This window comes from Lontra canadensis, unplaced genomic scaffold (assembly GCF_010015895.1).
Source record: "Lontra canadensis isolate GAN:19392208 unplaced genomic scaffold, GSC_riverotter_1.0 scaffold83, whole genome shotgun sequence".
Taxonomy (NCBI): Eukaryota; Metazoa; Chordata; class Mammalia; order Carnivora; family Mustelidae; genus Lontra; species Lontra canadensis.
In genome coordinates, this window is record NW_022631077.1 from 1017013 (window position 1) to 1030918 (window position 13906).

The 13906-nt window shown below is 45.6% G+C and overlaps 1 protein-coding gene across 4 annotated transcripts in view; it reads left to right on the top strand.

Moving 5' to 3' along the window:
• Positions 1-13906, top strand: part of LYN (LYN proto-oncogene, Src family tyrosine kinase) — a 116948-nt gene that overhangs the window by 76676 nt on the left and 26366 nt on the right. For all 4 annotated transcript variants that reach the window (XM_032882578.1, XM_032882580.1, XM_032882579.1 and 1 more), the window contains exons 9-10: positions 858-1040; positions 3069-3145. In XM_032882578.1, coding sequence (XP_032738469.1) covers positions 858-1040; positions 3069-3145 — 260 coding nt within the window. The remainder of the gene's footprint in view (positions 1-857; positions 1041-3068; positions 3146-13906) is intronic.

The window sequence follows — 13906 nt, forward strand, 5'->3', positions numbered from 1 at the left end:
AGGGACCTTGGGGAAACTATATGAAGGTGTTAGTATTTCCCAAAGTGCATTTCGCAGGGTGTGAAAAGGTACATGACAGTGTGTCCTGTGGTCAAGAAGGTGTGGAAAGCACTGAGGTTAGCCAGGGCTGACAGGTTTCTTTACTGCAGGACTCTCTGCTTCTGGGCATGGGAGGGGGTGGCAAGCGGTGGGTCCCAGACATTTTGATACAGAAGCCTTTGCTCATGGAGAGTCACTCAAGTCCAGTTCTCTTGGGAAGCTTGAGGAGACGCTTATTTGACTCTAGTATATTATACTTCAAAGTTAGTATATACAATTTCTTAAAATGCAAACCTTTTTTTTCCTGATTACAAAAATAATACATATTCAATGTAGAAAATTTGGTAGTTAAAAGTATCGTGAACACAAATGAAGGCACTTTAATTGTGCCACTGGAGATGGCTGGCACTTGGCATATTTTAGTGTTTTCTTCCAGACCTGTGAGTGTGTGTGTGTGTGTGTGTGTGTGTGTGTGTAAGAGAGCTGTGCTATGCATTTTTTTGTTTGTTTGTTTTTGGATAAAGAACATTTTATTCATTAGAGGAAAATCTTTGTCCCCATGATGGATTGCATACAGAAGCTTGTGGGGTTTTATTTTTCCAAAATAATGCTTTATGAAACCTTGTTGATTTTGCAATAATTTTAGATTTTTTTGTAAAGATGGTACAGAGAATTCTCATACACCCTTGACTTGGCCTCCCCTCATGTTAACACTGTCTAGAGTTTTATGTCAGTTTTTTTCTCTATCTTTTAACCCTGCATGAACTTTTTGGTTTTCAGTTGGATCAAACATATCCTCTCTTCTGCTGTCTTGCTAGGTTACTATAACAATAGTACCAAAGTGGCTGTGAAAACCCTGAAACCGGGCACTATGTCTGTGCAAGCATTCCTGGAGGAAGCCAACCTCATGAAAACCCTTCAGCATGACAAGCTGGTGAGGCTCTATGCCGTGGTTACCAGAGAAGAGCCTATCTATATCATCACTGAGTACATGGCCAAGGGTAAGCACATCCTCCAAACCCAGGGCTTTTGAAAGGCTTCAGGCTCCAAAAGTAAAACGTTTATTTAAAAAAATTTTTTTTAAAGATCTTTATTTATTTGAAAGAGAGAGAGATCACGAACAGGGGGTGAGGGGAGGAGTAGAAGGAGAAGCAGACTCCCCGCTAAGCAGAGAGCCCCATGTGGGCCTCGATCCCAGGACGCTGGGATCCTGACCGGAGCCAAAAGCAGATGCTTAACAGACCTAGCCACTCCGGTGTCCCAAAGTAAAAAGTTTAAATGTTCACAGAATATTCCAATAATTTTAATTCCAAAACAGCATGCTCACTAGTGAAAAATCAGAACCCATGGGGAAACCAAGCATTTTAATAAACCACCTCACCAGAAATATTGTTAAGTGTTATCTATATTATAGAAATAATACATGATCTTTCTATATTCTCTGTGTTTGTCTTCTTAGTCATATTAGCCATAAGAATTGCATGCAAAATGTAGAAGCCCCCTAATAAATATTTGTCCAAAAAATATGTATCTCAAATAAGAATATTTTTGTTATATCTTTAAAATGGGAGTTCTCAGGATTCTAAAATGCATTCATTTCCCTCTCTAATATTATCTACGTGTTCAGGGTGTCACTTTAAAATGGGAACATTTTTGAAACTGTTGGAGGTTATATTCCTCTGTAATCAGAATCACTAACCAAGAGGTGTCCAGCAACCATGTTTTCTCTGGCTGATATTACCTTTAGATAACAGGGTGTGAATTACTACCCTTCTTCCTCCAGATCAGTTAGACATACTACCAAACTACCAAATGGTTCTTTAAAATTCTTTAGAAGGAATGAAGGAAGAAAGGAAAAAAAAATAAAATAAAATAAACAATAGTACCAAATTAAGAATCCTGCATCATGGAGATCATACTGTGATGTCTCCGCTGAGTAGATTAGAAAGATGAACATAACATTTTCTTATTTAATATATGTAAATATTTCAGAGTATTAGTCACTGAGAGTCCTTCCAAAAAAAGGATGTTGTTTAAAAACAAACAAAAAAACTACCCCTGTGGCTTAGGTTGCCATAACCCAGAAACTGAACTTTGTGGTTCAGTAAGTACTTGTTGTATTAAGCGGCTGGAAGTATTTGAATCATAAATGTAAATACAAATTTCTCCTCATAACATCACTTAGCTTTTACTGAGTACTTCCTGTATACCAGAGTGTTCTTGATGTGTTCCTTGGGTGATATCTCTTAATCTTCTTAGCAGTCTCAGAGCTAAGTGCCATTGTTCTGTGTTGAGGATGAAGGAGCAGAACACTTACTGGGTACTTAACCACTCGCCAGGCACCCTGGCGCGTGCTTCTTAAATCTGTCCTCACAAGACCTCTGACAATAGCTGGTAGGACATGCCCTCTTTACAGGGACTAAGGCATTATGGGTAAGCAGCTTGTCCAAGGTTGACACTTTAAATTCTAGGAGAAAAAGCAGGGCTTGTTTTAGCGATGAAGCCGTAGGAAGTAGGAGGGCTTATCGACACACTTTCTTTTAGGTACAAAGCACAGTATGTTCACCAGCTACTCATTGAGCCCCTGTCGCAGGCGCTAGCTTCTGTGCTTTGGCTGGACACAGATAGGAGAGAGCCTCTCCCAGTGCCGCTGCAGGCAGGCCCCCTGGAAGGACCTGCTGGTTTCTGTCTCTGGGCAGCTCTGAAGATCAGACAGCTGCTCTAGGTGGATTGTGGTGGCAGGTGCAAAGTGCCCTGAAATGCAGAGCTAGAGAAACACTGTTCCCCCACCCCGCCGCCATCACCCTTTCTTACCTGGCCCATACGCTACATTTCACATCAGGTCGAAGGTAACAGGTTAGAGGGGCCTGGATTTGACCAACTTCAGGAAAAGGCACTATGGCCATACAGAATCGCAAAGGCAATCATTGTGTGCACTCCCTCACTAATAGTCATGGTCCTTTGACTTTTGTTTGGATTTTGGTCTTGTGTGTTTGAACTACACTCACCGGTCCCTCCTCTACCAACAGGCAGTTTGCTGGATTTCCTGAAGAGTGACGAAGGGGGCAAGGTGCTGCTTCCCAAGCTAATTGACTTTTCTGCCCAGGTGAAGTATTAAAAACCCAGGGTGCATGTAAGTTCGTGGAGACTCCCGCTTCCGAGTCACGATGTTCCAGGGAGAAGGCATTTGTACTGGCTGTTTCCCAGTAGTGGTTCCCAGAAAAAGGCCTTGCAAAGTGCACTTCCTTGGAGAGAATGATGGATGTTTCACACTGAAGGCACGTGTGTGTGCATGTGTCCGGCTCTGGCTTGGCTGTCACCTTCCCTAAAACAAGGCAGTCTCTTAGGTTCACGTCTGCACCAGCTAGAGAGACAGTGCGAGGGAAGGGGTCACTTGTTGCTGCTTTTTGGAGACGCAGTCCCAAGCGGTCTGAGCACAGCACATTCTAAGTGATGTGCATGCAGTAGTAAGTTACTAACCTAAGGTACAGGTACTTTTAAGTCCTTAGTATTCTTGAAAACAGAGGAACTGTATTCTTTCCCTTATTCTTCTTGCTGGATACGTTTTTTGGGTTCTAAGAAATATTCATTTATATTATTTCTAGTGCTAACCCAGAAGTTGCAAGTTTGTTTCATTTGGAACCACACATTTCCTAAAGCACATTTAAGGGCAGAGGGAAGTTACCCAGAAACCCAGCAATTTACCTGGTGTGTCAAAGAAATGTGCATTTGAAGGATGCCAGCTACTGAATATTAATAGTCTAATTGTATCTGTTAGTCATTTTCAGTAATTTGCTTGTTTTGTTTCTCGATACCAGCCATGGGTAGTTCATGTTGGGAAGGGCATGTGCCATAAAGCCTGAAGTGGCCCAAGAGATTTCCAGAAGTTCCAGGAAAGGGTTGCCTTTATGATCTTCATATCTTACTCCCATTTCTTCCCTCAGACCCTCTTTAAGTTGGGAAATTGATAAGGCCTTCTTGGGAAGATGAGCTCAAAGGAAAGAATTAGTACGCGGTAAAGTTCTTCAAGAAAGAGAGGATCAGAACCCATGTTCTACAGTAGCGTATCTTGGGCTGAGTTGGGGATCAGTGTCCGAAAACTGGCGTTGTGTCGTGGCTCGTGGCTCTGACTCGATAGCCATAACCACTTAGGAAGTCCGTTTATTCACACATCAAATATTGGAATGGTAATTCCTGTTTTTAGGAGATGTTGTTGGGGGTCTAATCTGATCTCAGACTGGCATGGACACAAGCACTTCAGAGCCTCTTGGTGGAAGCTGAGGGAATCTTGGGGATGACAGTCCCCACCTTTATCATTCTGGTAAAGGTGTGTGATGAAGTCCCCCAGCTCAGCCCCCAGCTCATCTACCCAAACCTGGCAAGCTTTCATAGGTTCCTTATCTGAGTAAGAAATTCAAAGGTGGTCTGGAACCCCAACCTCTAATGTGGAATGAAATAAGATTGCTATGGTAGAACTGGGGGAAGGGAAAGAGTCCAACAGCCCTGACTTTTCTCAGACTCTCTACACTGGCCCCTGAGAAGATCTGTAGACTCCAAATGTTCCAAGACCATAGTTTGAAAACCACTGCTCTATAGTAAGAGGATGATTACTTGGATGGATGCAGCTCTAGATCCTATGTAGATAGGGGGTCAGAAATGGAGAAAGCAGAAATTGTCACACTTGACATTGATCAAGAAGGCCCTTGATTGGGACGGCAAGTTCGGCATCCCCCGTGGATGAGACACTTGAGGAATGTAGTGAAGGTTGGTTGTATCCACTTCTCAGAAAGGGAAGGGGGCTGATAGAAATACGGAAAAGTGGGCCATGTGGCCTGGAAGCCTGAGTGGTCCTAGTTCCAGTGCGGCGGAGGGTCGGATCTGTGTGTGCCTGCAGTTCTATAGCGTTGTATAGGGTCTACGGTTATATGGAAATTATGCCCATCGGGGTGTGTACCATACCTGGAGAAGGACTTTAATTTGTCACATGGGTATTTTTTATTTGATTTTGCGTGGCTTACCTCATAAAGCCTTATCTTGACATAGTCCAAGTTTTTAAGGTCCAACTTGGGGTCTCTGTATCTATTCTTTAACTTTCTACTTTACTACTGTGCTAAAAAAAGTAACTTTGTCTAACTTATAAATGAGCTGGGGAAAAAAGTTGCTTTCTACAACTTTGTAGTTTGCCAGGAAGATTATCCCAGAGCCTGGCATTGTCCATGACTTTCAAATTGTAGGTTCCAGGTGGCTTCAGTTGACTCCTCTGTCAATTGTGGTGGGGCTGAGCACACACCTCTGGCAGTGACAGGAGGGGCCTGGGATAATCAAGGCCACCACCAAACCAGTGTTCCAAATCCAGCTCCTGCTGGATAAGCTCTTGTTTCCCTGCCAGGGTCTCTTTCCCAGCAGTGGCCACTGGGTAGGACTGGTGGGACATCCAAAGTGCACAGGGGGTGAAGTGACAGTGGGAGGGTCAGCCGGTCAGCATCACCCAGGATGTCACTAAGCACGTGTTTCTTCACAAAATTCAAAATTTTTTTTGCAACCAAATAGAATCTTTTGAGTCCATCTTTGTTCACAGTGCAAATCTCACTCAGACTCTTCCCCAATCCTTCCCTCCTGAGACCCCATGTTGCCCCACCTTTGCTTACCATCTGCTTCGTTTGCCTGTGGCTTTTCTTGTTATGATATTGATACCACGAGAAGAGGGCCTGAACCTTGGCAAGAATGAGTAGGGCCTACAGGCCTGAAATCATGTACCTTACACACTGGCTTCCTGTTGACCACACCCAGTATGCATTCCCACTGTGATACTGTCCGTTGCCTTTGGGACGGTACTACCAACATTCCTCTGAAATTATCTCTCCGTTAACTCTGTCACTTCTCCCTAATGGATGAGATGAGAATAATAACTATTAATAAGGTTGGCCCAGGGAGATAGAGGAAACCTGGAGCCTGCCTACTGGAATCACCCACCCTTTCTATACCTTCTTCCACTTGACTCTTCGGAGTGGACTTAGGGTAAAGCAGAAGATTCGTAAACGTCCACACTTGGACTCTAAACTAAACAACAAGCAGGCTGTAGTTTGTACTTTCTTCTGTTAGCATTTTCAGTAGCACAAGAGGATGTAATTCAACTCAGCTGCTTTTCACAATAAGGGGTGGAGAGTAGAAAGAAACCAGCTTACTTATCTCAGCCCCAGAAGGATGAGGGAACAGGGGTAAGGGACAGCACTGGGACTTTTCCCACAGCCTCTCATGAGCCTCTTCTTCCCTCTCCCCACAACCTACTTCCCCAAGCTCTGCTTTCCCCTCACCATCCTCCTCTTAAACCAGTCGAGACAGGAAGTGGGTAAGTGCACATGACAGCCTCTCAGTTCATGTGACAGCTGATTTCATCACTTCCTGTCTCAGGATGAGTCCTAAAAAGGTCTTCTGAGCCCAAGTGTAATTCACTCTGTGCACCCTGTCTCTCAGCTCACTCGCCTTCCTGGGCATTTAGTGGAGATGAAGAAATCCCAACTAAAGTAGTTTTACCAGTCCTTTCCCTCTGGTGTGAGATGAAGTGATATTGTGCTCTTCATGCTACAATTGGAAAATTACCCCTTTGTGGAGGAAGTCTGATACTTTGAGAGCAGAGAGACCACCTCATTCCCTCCTAGCCTTTGCCTCCTGCAGGAGAAGAAAAATGAACTTGTAAAGGCCAGGGGTTGACATCTGTGGGAATTCCCTTCAAGGGAAGTGGAAGTGGAATCATAGACTTGTACAACTGAGAGGACAGAAGGGGGAAATTCACAGTTGCAAGATGGATAGTCGGAGAAATCATCTTGTAATTCCTGCCAAGTGAACCAAAACGTTTTATTGCTCTTTGGTGGCAACATCACTGAAGGGCAAGAGTTACCAGAAATGCAATGGACAATTGTGTGTGAGTAAAACTGCAGTAGAAACAGAAAAGTCAGTTTTTATTACAATCGTGATAACGAGTACCCTTTCTTTAACTCCTTCCAGTTGGTAAAGCACTTCTCCGTCCATTATCTAATTTGAGCCCGACTACTTTGAAAGCATTTATGTCTTTATTTACTACATTCTACAAATGAGGAGGTGACCTTGGGTTTGTCTAAGCTTACAGAGCTAGTGGCTGGAATTGCTGCACTCAGTCCTGGGTCTTCTGACTTCAGATAACTTGTTCTTTCCTCTGCCCTGTTTCACACTTGTATTCCAAGGTTGGAGTTGCTCCTAGTATCGTTTTGTACCTGACACCGTGCTGATAACGCATTTTTACCCCTTGATGGGTTTTGCTTGTCAGAATTAAGGATATCTAGCTCCTCCCCCACCCCCAAAAAATCTCTATTGCCAAACATAGATCTTTCTTTCACATAGTAATTATGCTCAACTATATTTCCTCCTACATTACATTTAACACACATTTTAAGTTGGAATTTGGCAAACTGAGGAAGGTTGGAAATCTCTTTCTGTGTAAATCTCAACCTTTTTGAGAAGGAAGGCCACTTGCCATCAGAGCTTTTTAAGTACCTGCTCATTATAGTGTCTGCTGACTGAGAAAACAAGACATAGACGGGAATCCCTTGCAGTAACTCTGGGTTGGGACCCACTTGTCTGTTGGGTGTCTGGAGTGTCTGGAGGGAATTTGCCCCAGAAGTTTGTAGACTATTTGCAAATACCAACAGGTAATGTGTCTGTTCATTTTCCCTCTTCATTAAGAACCTAAAAGATAGGTTCTCATTCTGCAGCGCATGGCTACCCTTCACCCCCTCGCCCCCCACGAAATATAAGGAAGCAACTACTTTATTTCCCAAACCTTTATTAATCAACCCCTGCTTGATAGTGTCATCCCATTTAATTTACTTAAACTGGAAGAAAAATTGTGTGGAGATAATGAATCAGATCCAGGGGCAAGGGAAAGCCTCAGGTCACAGACTTGTTTCGCCTGGCATCCGGGAGTCCAGATGTCCTTTCCACTCTGTATTTGGTCTCCCTTTGTTATCCTGGGATTATCCTGCATGACTCAGCATTGAGGCCCCACGTTGCCGGTTCTTTAGCGCGGAAGCCTCCTCGGGCGGGAAAGGCTGGCGTGGAAGAGATCATTAACTCTACAAAATAATCTGAGCATCACGCTGCGCTGGCTGATGGGGCATGGTTGTCACCCGGGAGGCCTTCCCAAGGAGCCATGGCTTAGAGTGTAAATCCCAAGACAAAATATGGAGATGGTGGCTAACTCTTTGTACTGAATAGGAGAAGCATTGCTCTCATTTTGTAAATGGAGCTGACGATAATGTGAAATGATGTGAATAGAGAGGAAGGCATTAAGCGGAGGGTTGGGGAACTTGCTGCTGCCTGGGGGCAGTCATTTCATAGGCCCGGTCCTCATCTCTAAAATGAGAGGCACAGGTTAGGTCTCCCACAGCCTGATGCTCCAACTGTAAAATTCCACGACTAAGAAAATCTCCAGAGACTATCTGTGTGAATCATGACCCAAAGTGAAATGAATGATTTTGGGGTGTGTTCAGATGCCACTGATGTAAGATTTTGACATGGCTGTACATAAAGGACGATGAATGTATCACAGGGATATAGTACTCTGGGGCCTACAAATGCTCTGGATCTGTTTTTCATTGTGAGTTTTATGTCTGAGACTTAAACTTTGACTATGAAAACTTGCAAAGGGACACCAGGGTGGCTTAGTCACTTAAGTGTCTGCCTTCGTCTCAGGTCATGATCCCAGTCCTAGGATGAGCCCTGAATCAGACTCCCTGCTCAGCGGGAAGCCTGTTCTCCCTCTGCCTGCTGCTCCCATTTGTGCTCTCTCTCTCTCTCTCTCTCTCTCTCTGTGTATCAAATAAATAAATAAGGATCTTTGGGGGAAAAAAAAAAAAGAAAACTTGCAAAGTGGGCAAATGAAACCAGAGGTCCTGTGAGAATTGCAAAACTGGACCGTATGCAGTTTCCTTCTGAAAAAGTTGAAAGAATGGGAAACTGTCATTTAAAAATAGTATAAAACGAGAACTCTCTTTTTTCCCCACTTTGCTAGGTGGGGGTGGGGATGTTTGGTGGCTTTACATGGAGGAACTACATTACTGGTTGTTCAAAATAGCAAGGAAGGCAGACAATGTTACTCTTGTTTCAATTTTTTTTTAAAGATTTTATTTATTTATTTGACAGATATCACAATTAGGCAGAGAGGCAGACAGAGAGAGAGGGGGAAGCAGGCTCCCTGCTGAGAAGAAAGCCCGATGTGGGGCTCGATTCCAGGACCCTGGGATCATGACCTGAGCTGAAGGCAGAGGCTTTAACCCACTGAGCCACCCAGGCACCCCTCTTGTTTCAATTTTGATTGGAAGACTTTCTAGCAGCAGTGACAAGCATTAAGCTAATGTAAATGGTACTTCTGGTCTGCATGCCAGATCTTTCTCTTAGCTCAAATATTTTGTCCAGGAGTGGCAATTTCTGGTCAGTGCTACTGTAAGTCACAGAATAATTTCCTCTTTAGGGACTCATCTCAGAAGCCTGCAAGGCCAGAATTAAATTGAAGTAGTTTAGAAGAGGGCAGAGTTTATTACCAACTGCTCACAGTTTAAGAATGGAGACGGGAGCACTTTGAAAGGAGCTGCAGAGTGTGAATTCCAGTTGATCTTTGTCAGAAGCCCTTGGCTTGCTTTCCGCATGTTCCCCTCATCCTCTTGGGACACCTCCCCCCTTTTTCACCTATGAGCATGTAGAGAGAGCAGCCTGGCAGATCACTGCACAAGGAATAGGACAGCGCTTTCTGGGATGGGCGCCACAGGCTGCTTTCGAGCACGTGCAACAGAATGGAACCCAGGGCACAAGGTCACAGGAAGAGATAGGCTTCCTGGAGGAGGTGACCCTAAGAGCCAGTGTTGGCCCTGCTAACCTGGAAGGGGTTGGATGCAGGGAGGCGTCTTTGAGGGAATTTGATGCAGAAGGACACAGAAAAGGGGCATGAGGGGGAGCAAATGGGGTGTGTGGTAAGAATGGGAGTTGAGAGAGACTGGAAGTACCGTCCTCTCTTGAGTTACATAGGAGGCACAGTTAACTGTTTTCTGGTTGACTCTAGAAAGATATATTTGTGCCTCCACACCCACTACCCACATGTCCTCAAGGCGCTTGCTGTAGCCGGGAGCTGGAGGATGGACAGGAGCTGGAGACCAACCTTTCAATGGGGATTTGATGACTTCCAGGGAGAATGGGTGAAGGGAGCAGAGCCCCAGGGAGACAGCAGAGTCCAGCCTGGGGACAGCAGGAGCGTCATCCTGGGAGACAGCCCTGTAAGGGGTGGTGGGGAGACTTCCATTGGATTTTGCAAAGAGGAAGTCCTTGGAGAACTTGGAACTTGGTTGCACCCTGTGAGTATAGCAGTTTAGGTGGAAGCCAGAAGCCTGGCCTCATCACCCCTCTCTATTCCTGCTTCTCCCCCACAGCTCCCAGTTCTTTGCATCCTTTCCTTTGTCTCTACAGCTTCCTCTCACAACTTGATTGGCTCATCACCCTCTCACCCTTCTCTCTCAGTCCTCCCCCACCATTCCCCAGCCATACTCTAGAAACAGCCAATTTCTGTCATTACTTCAATGCAGTTGGATAGTCCTTATTTTCAAAAGTAAGTTCCTACTGATTTTTTTTCTATGAAGGTAAAAAAGAGGAAATAAAATTACTTAAAGAGAGATTTTTAAATGATTGATCTTTTTATTAAAAAAAAATGCTTTTGTAGGGTACTATACCAAAAACAAAAAAACAAAACAAAAAAAAAAACGAAAAACTTTCTTCCCCTATCCTTGGAATGTGGGCCTTAAGACTGTTAACGTTGCTCATGGGGTTTCGTAAAATATAAAAATTGTTTTAAATTGTGTCATCAAAAGTCATCCCCCCTCCCCAACTTAAGAACGGTTTGGTGTCTTCAGAGTTGATTCTGCGGTCAGTTTGGCAGCTGAAATGCATTTCCCCAGTTTCATTGTGGTGGCTTCACAGCCTCTGGCCAGCAAAACCAGAGGCCTGATTCGCTGTCTCCCACCCAGGAAACGGCATTCCTGATCCCCCCGGTGCAGCTCAGAAGCAGGACTGAGTTTCTGCCCCAGGAACAGAGGGCCCAGGTTGCCGCAGCAAGCAAGGGGCCTCTAGAGGGCAGCTGAGCCTCAGGTGCCGCTGTGTGGTCTCACCCTCGTCTCAGGAGGACACCCCTTTCTAGGAAACCCCTTGCTGTTCCCCTCCTGCAGCCCCCAGAACTCCTGCCCTCAGGCAGCCGCGAGGTTGCAGTCCCTAGGATGTGGGCCTTTAGGGGCCTCCCAGCCAGGCTTCTTCCAGCCATACCTCCCTCACTCTGGGGGCAACTCCTGGATCCTCTCTTCTTTCCACCCCTGCCCTGATAGACAGCTGGTAAACAAACCCTCTCATTCCTTCTTCTGAAATGTATCTCCCTCCGCCACACTCACCATCAAGTCTCTTCTGAACAATGATGGTTGCCTGTTAACTGTGTTGCTGGACTGAGCGAGTAGAAATGCAGGGCTCCTGGGGACATGTGACTTTCTGGTAAATAAGGAACAATGTTTTAGGAGCAGTGTTCCCTTTGTATTTTACCTGGCAACCTCTTCTCAAGGTCTTTCTGGCTTCCTCCTCCCAAGCTGTACAGAGGAGGCAAGGCCAGTTAGATAAACGTATGTGTGCATTTTGTTTTGCGGTCAGGTACACATAAAATTTTACCATTTTAACCATTTTGAAGTGTACAGTTCAGTGGCATGAAATGCTTCCACACTGTTAGGCACCTGTGCCCAGTATCCATCCCCAGAACTTTTCCATCTTTGAACTGGAAGTCCCCACCCATTGAACACTGACTCCCCATTGCCTTCTCTCCCCGTCCATTTCTTCTCTTTCCCTATGCAGTAGACCATTTGAGGGGTCTCACCAGTACGATGATTTTGCATCCCTGCTTCACACTTTCCATGGATTCCCATCCCATTTGTAAAATGTCCCGATGGCCTCTGAGCTCAGCTCCCTAGCATCTTGCCTTACTCCCACCGGGCACCCACCATGCTCTGTCCTATCTTATTGCCTCTCCTAGCCCCCCTCCCAGAAGCTACCCCTTCTGCTCCATGCCTCCCCCCACCTCCAGTTCAAGGACACCTTCCCCAACCATCCCTCCTAAAACAATTCCATCCCAAGCCCCTGTTCACTCCATTCTTCTCCATCTTGGCCTCTTGTTCCTTTTTTTCAGAACACTTACAGCAATTTGAATGTTTTGATAAGTTCATGTTTACCTTTTGTATCCGCAGCACTTGGTGCCATGTAAGTAGTAGGTGCTCAGTAATACATGTTGAATGACTATATCGACCCAGGTGGGGACTGCCTCTAATCAGTTGAAGACAATAAACTCTTTATTCTCTGCTTTATAAGCTCTGGGTCACAATGCAGCTGTATTTAACCGTAAAATATTTTCCTGATACATTTATTCTTCCTCTTCCTCCAAGTATGTTTACTTTCCTGCCCAGGACTTACCTTGTTGGCCTAAATAGAAGTGAGAAAAGAAGGAAGTAGAATACAAATATCTGGGCCTTGATGCAAAGACAAAGAGCTGCTTTGTTTCTGCTTGTCAGTGGAATAGAGAAGAATGCCAGGAGGAATGAGAAGTATCAGCGAAACATTTAACACTGAAGCCAGTAGAGCAGAGGCAGATGCGTTTAACTTGGGGAGGGGGAACACCGAGTAAGGCTTTCCTCCCAAGGTGCCTTTTAGGTCCTTTGGTGGCCTTTCCCTGGGGCTGGGGAGAGCCCTGTGTCTGGGCCTGCAGCAGCTGGCAGAGGTGAGTATGCTGGAATTCAAGTGGCAGTGGAGCTGGCTGATTCTTCTTCCAACATCAGGATTTCCAGCTCCTGTTAAGCATTCTATCCACATCTCCTCCTGTGTCCAGAACATAATTGTCTAGGCGAGGCTTTATGTTACAGAACCGACTGCTTGCACATTTGCTAATGAAAATCATTTTCATACCTTCTCCCTATGGAAGATCTAGATCTTCTATCTCCCTGCCCTCACCACCCCCACCCACTGCCAGGACCCCAGCTTTGAGGTCCACCCTCCCTCCTCATTGTAGCTGTCCTCGGACCCCTGGACACTTGTCACTGCCATGCTTCAGCACTTTCTCGCTCCAGCCCCTGGAGACCCTGCCATTGTTTGTATGAATCTAGGCCTTCAGACTCAGGCCACTCTGTCTCTTGACTTTTCTCCTCCAGGACTCTGTCCTCTCTCCTCCACTGTCCCATGCAGCCCACTCCATGCTGACGACCAATAGCTGCACCTCTCAAGTCCCAGCTGGTCCACCAGCCCCATCTGGCTCCCCACCCTGCCCCCCTGGGACTCCACCTCCAGCAATTGCTTCCCAGCACTCTTGGCCCGTCAGAGCCTCCAACTCTTCCCCACATCTCCATTACCCTCGTGTATCTCTTCTGTCCTGAGCTGACTTCTGTAGACCCACTTAGGCCTCTCCATTTGTCATATGTGCTGTAAGTTCAACTCTTTACCTGTTTTGGCCCCATATCTCACAGCTGTCACCAGCGCTGATGTGACATGCTGGCTTTTCACATGTGTAATTCAAGGCCAGTGATGGAGGTGCCTCCTCGGGCTTCTAGACAACTGTTTCTCACCTTCTCCTTCTCCTCCACCCCCAAGCCTTACCTCCAACCCCTTCCCTCCCTCAGTGGATTTCCTTGCTGTCTTTTTCACCAGCAGCAGAAAGCCGCCCCTAACTCCTCCTTCCTGGTGTGACAGCACCCTGCATCAGGCACCAGGTCCCATCCCCTCTTGCCATTTCAAGACATTGTTCTAGAAATTCTGCATTAGCATTTCCACC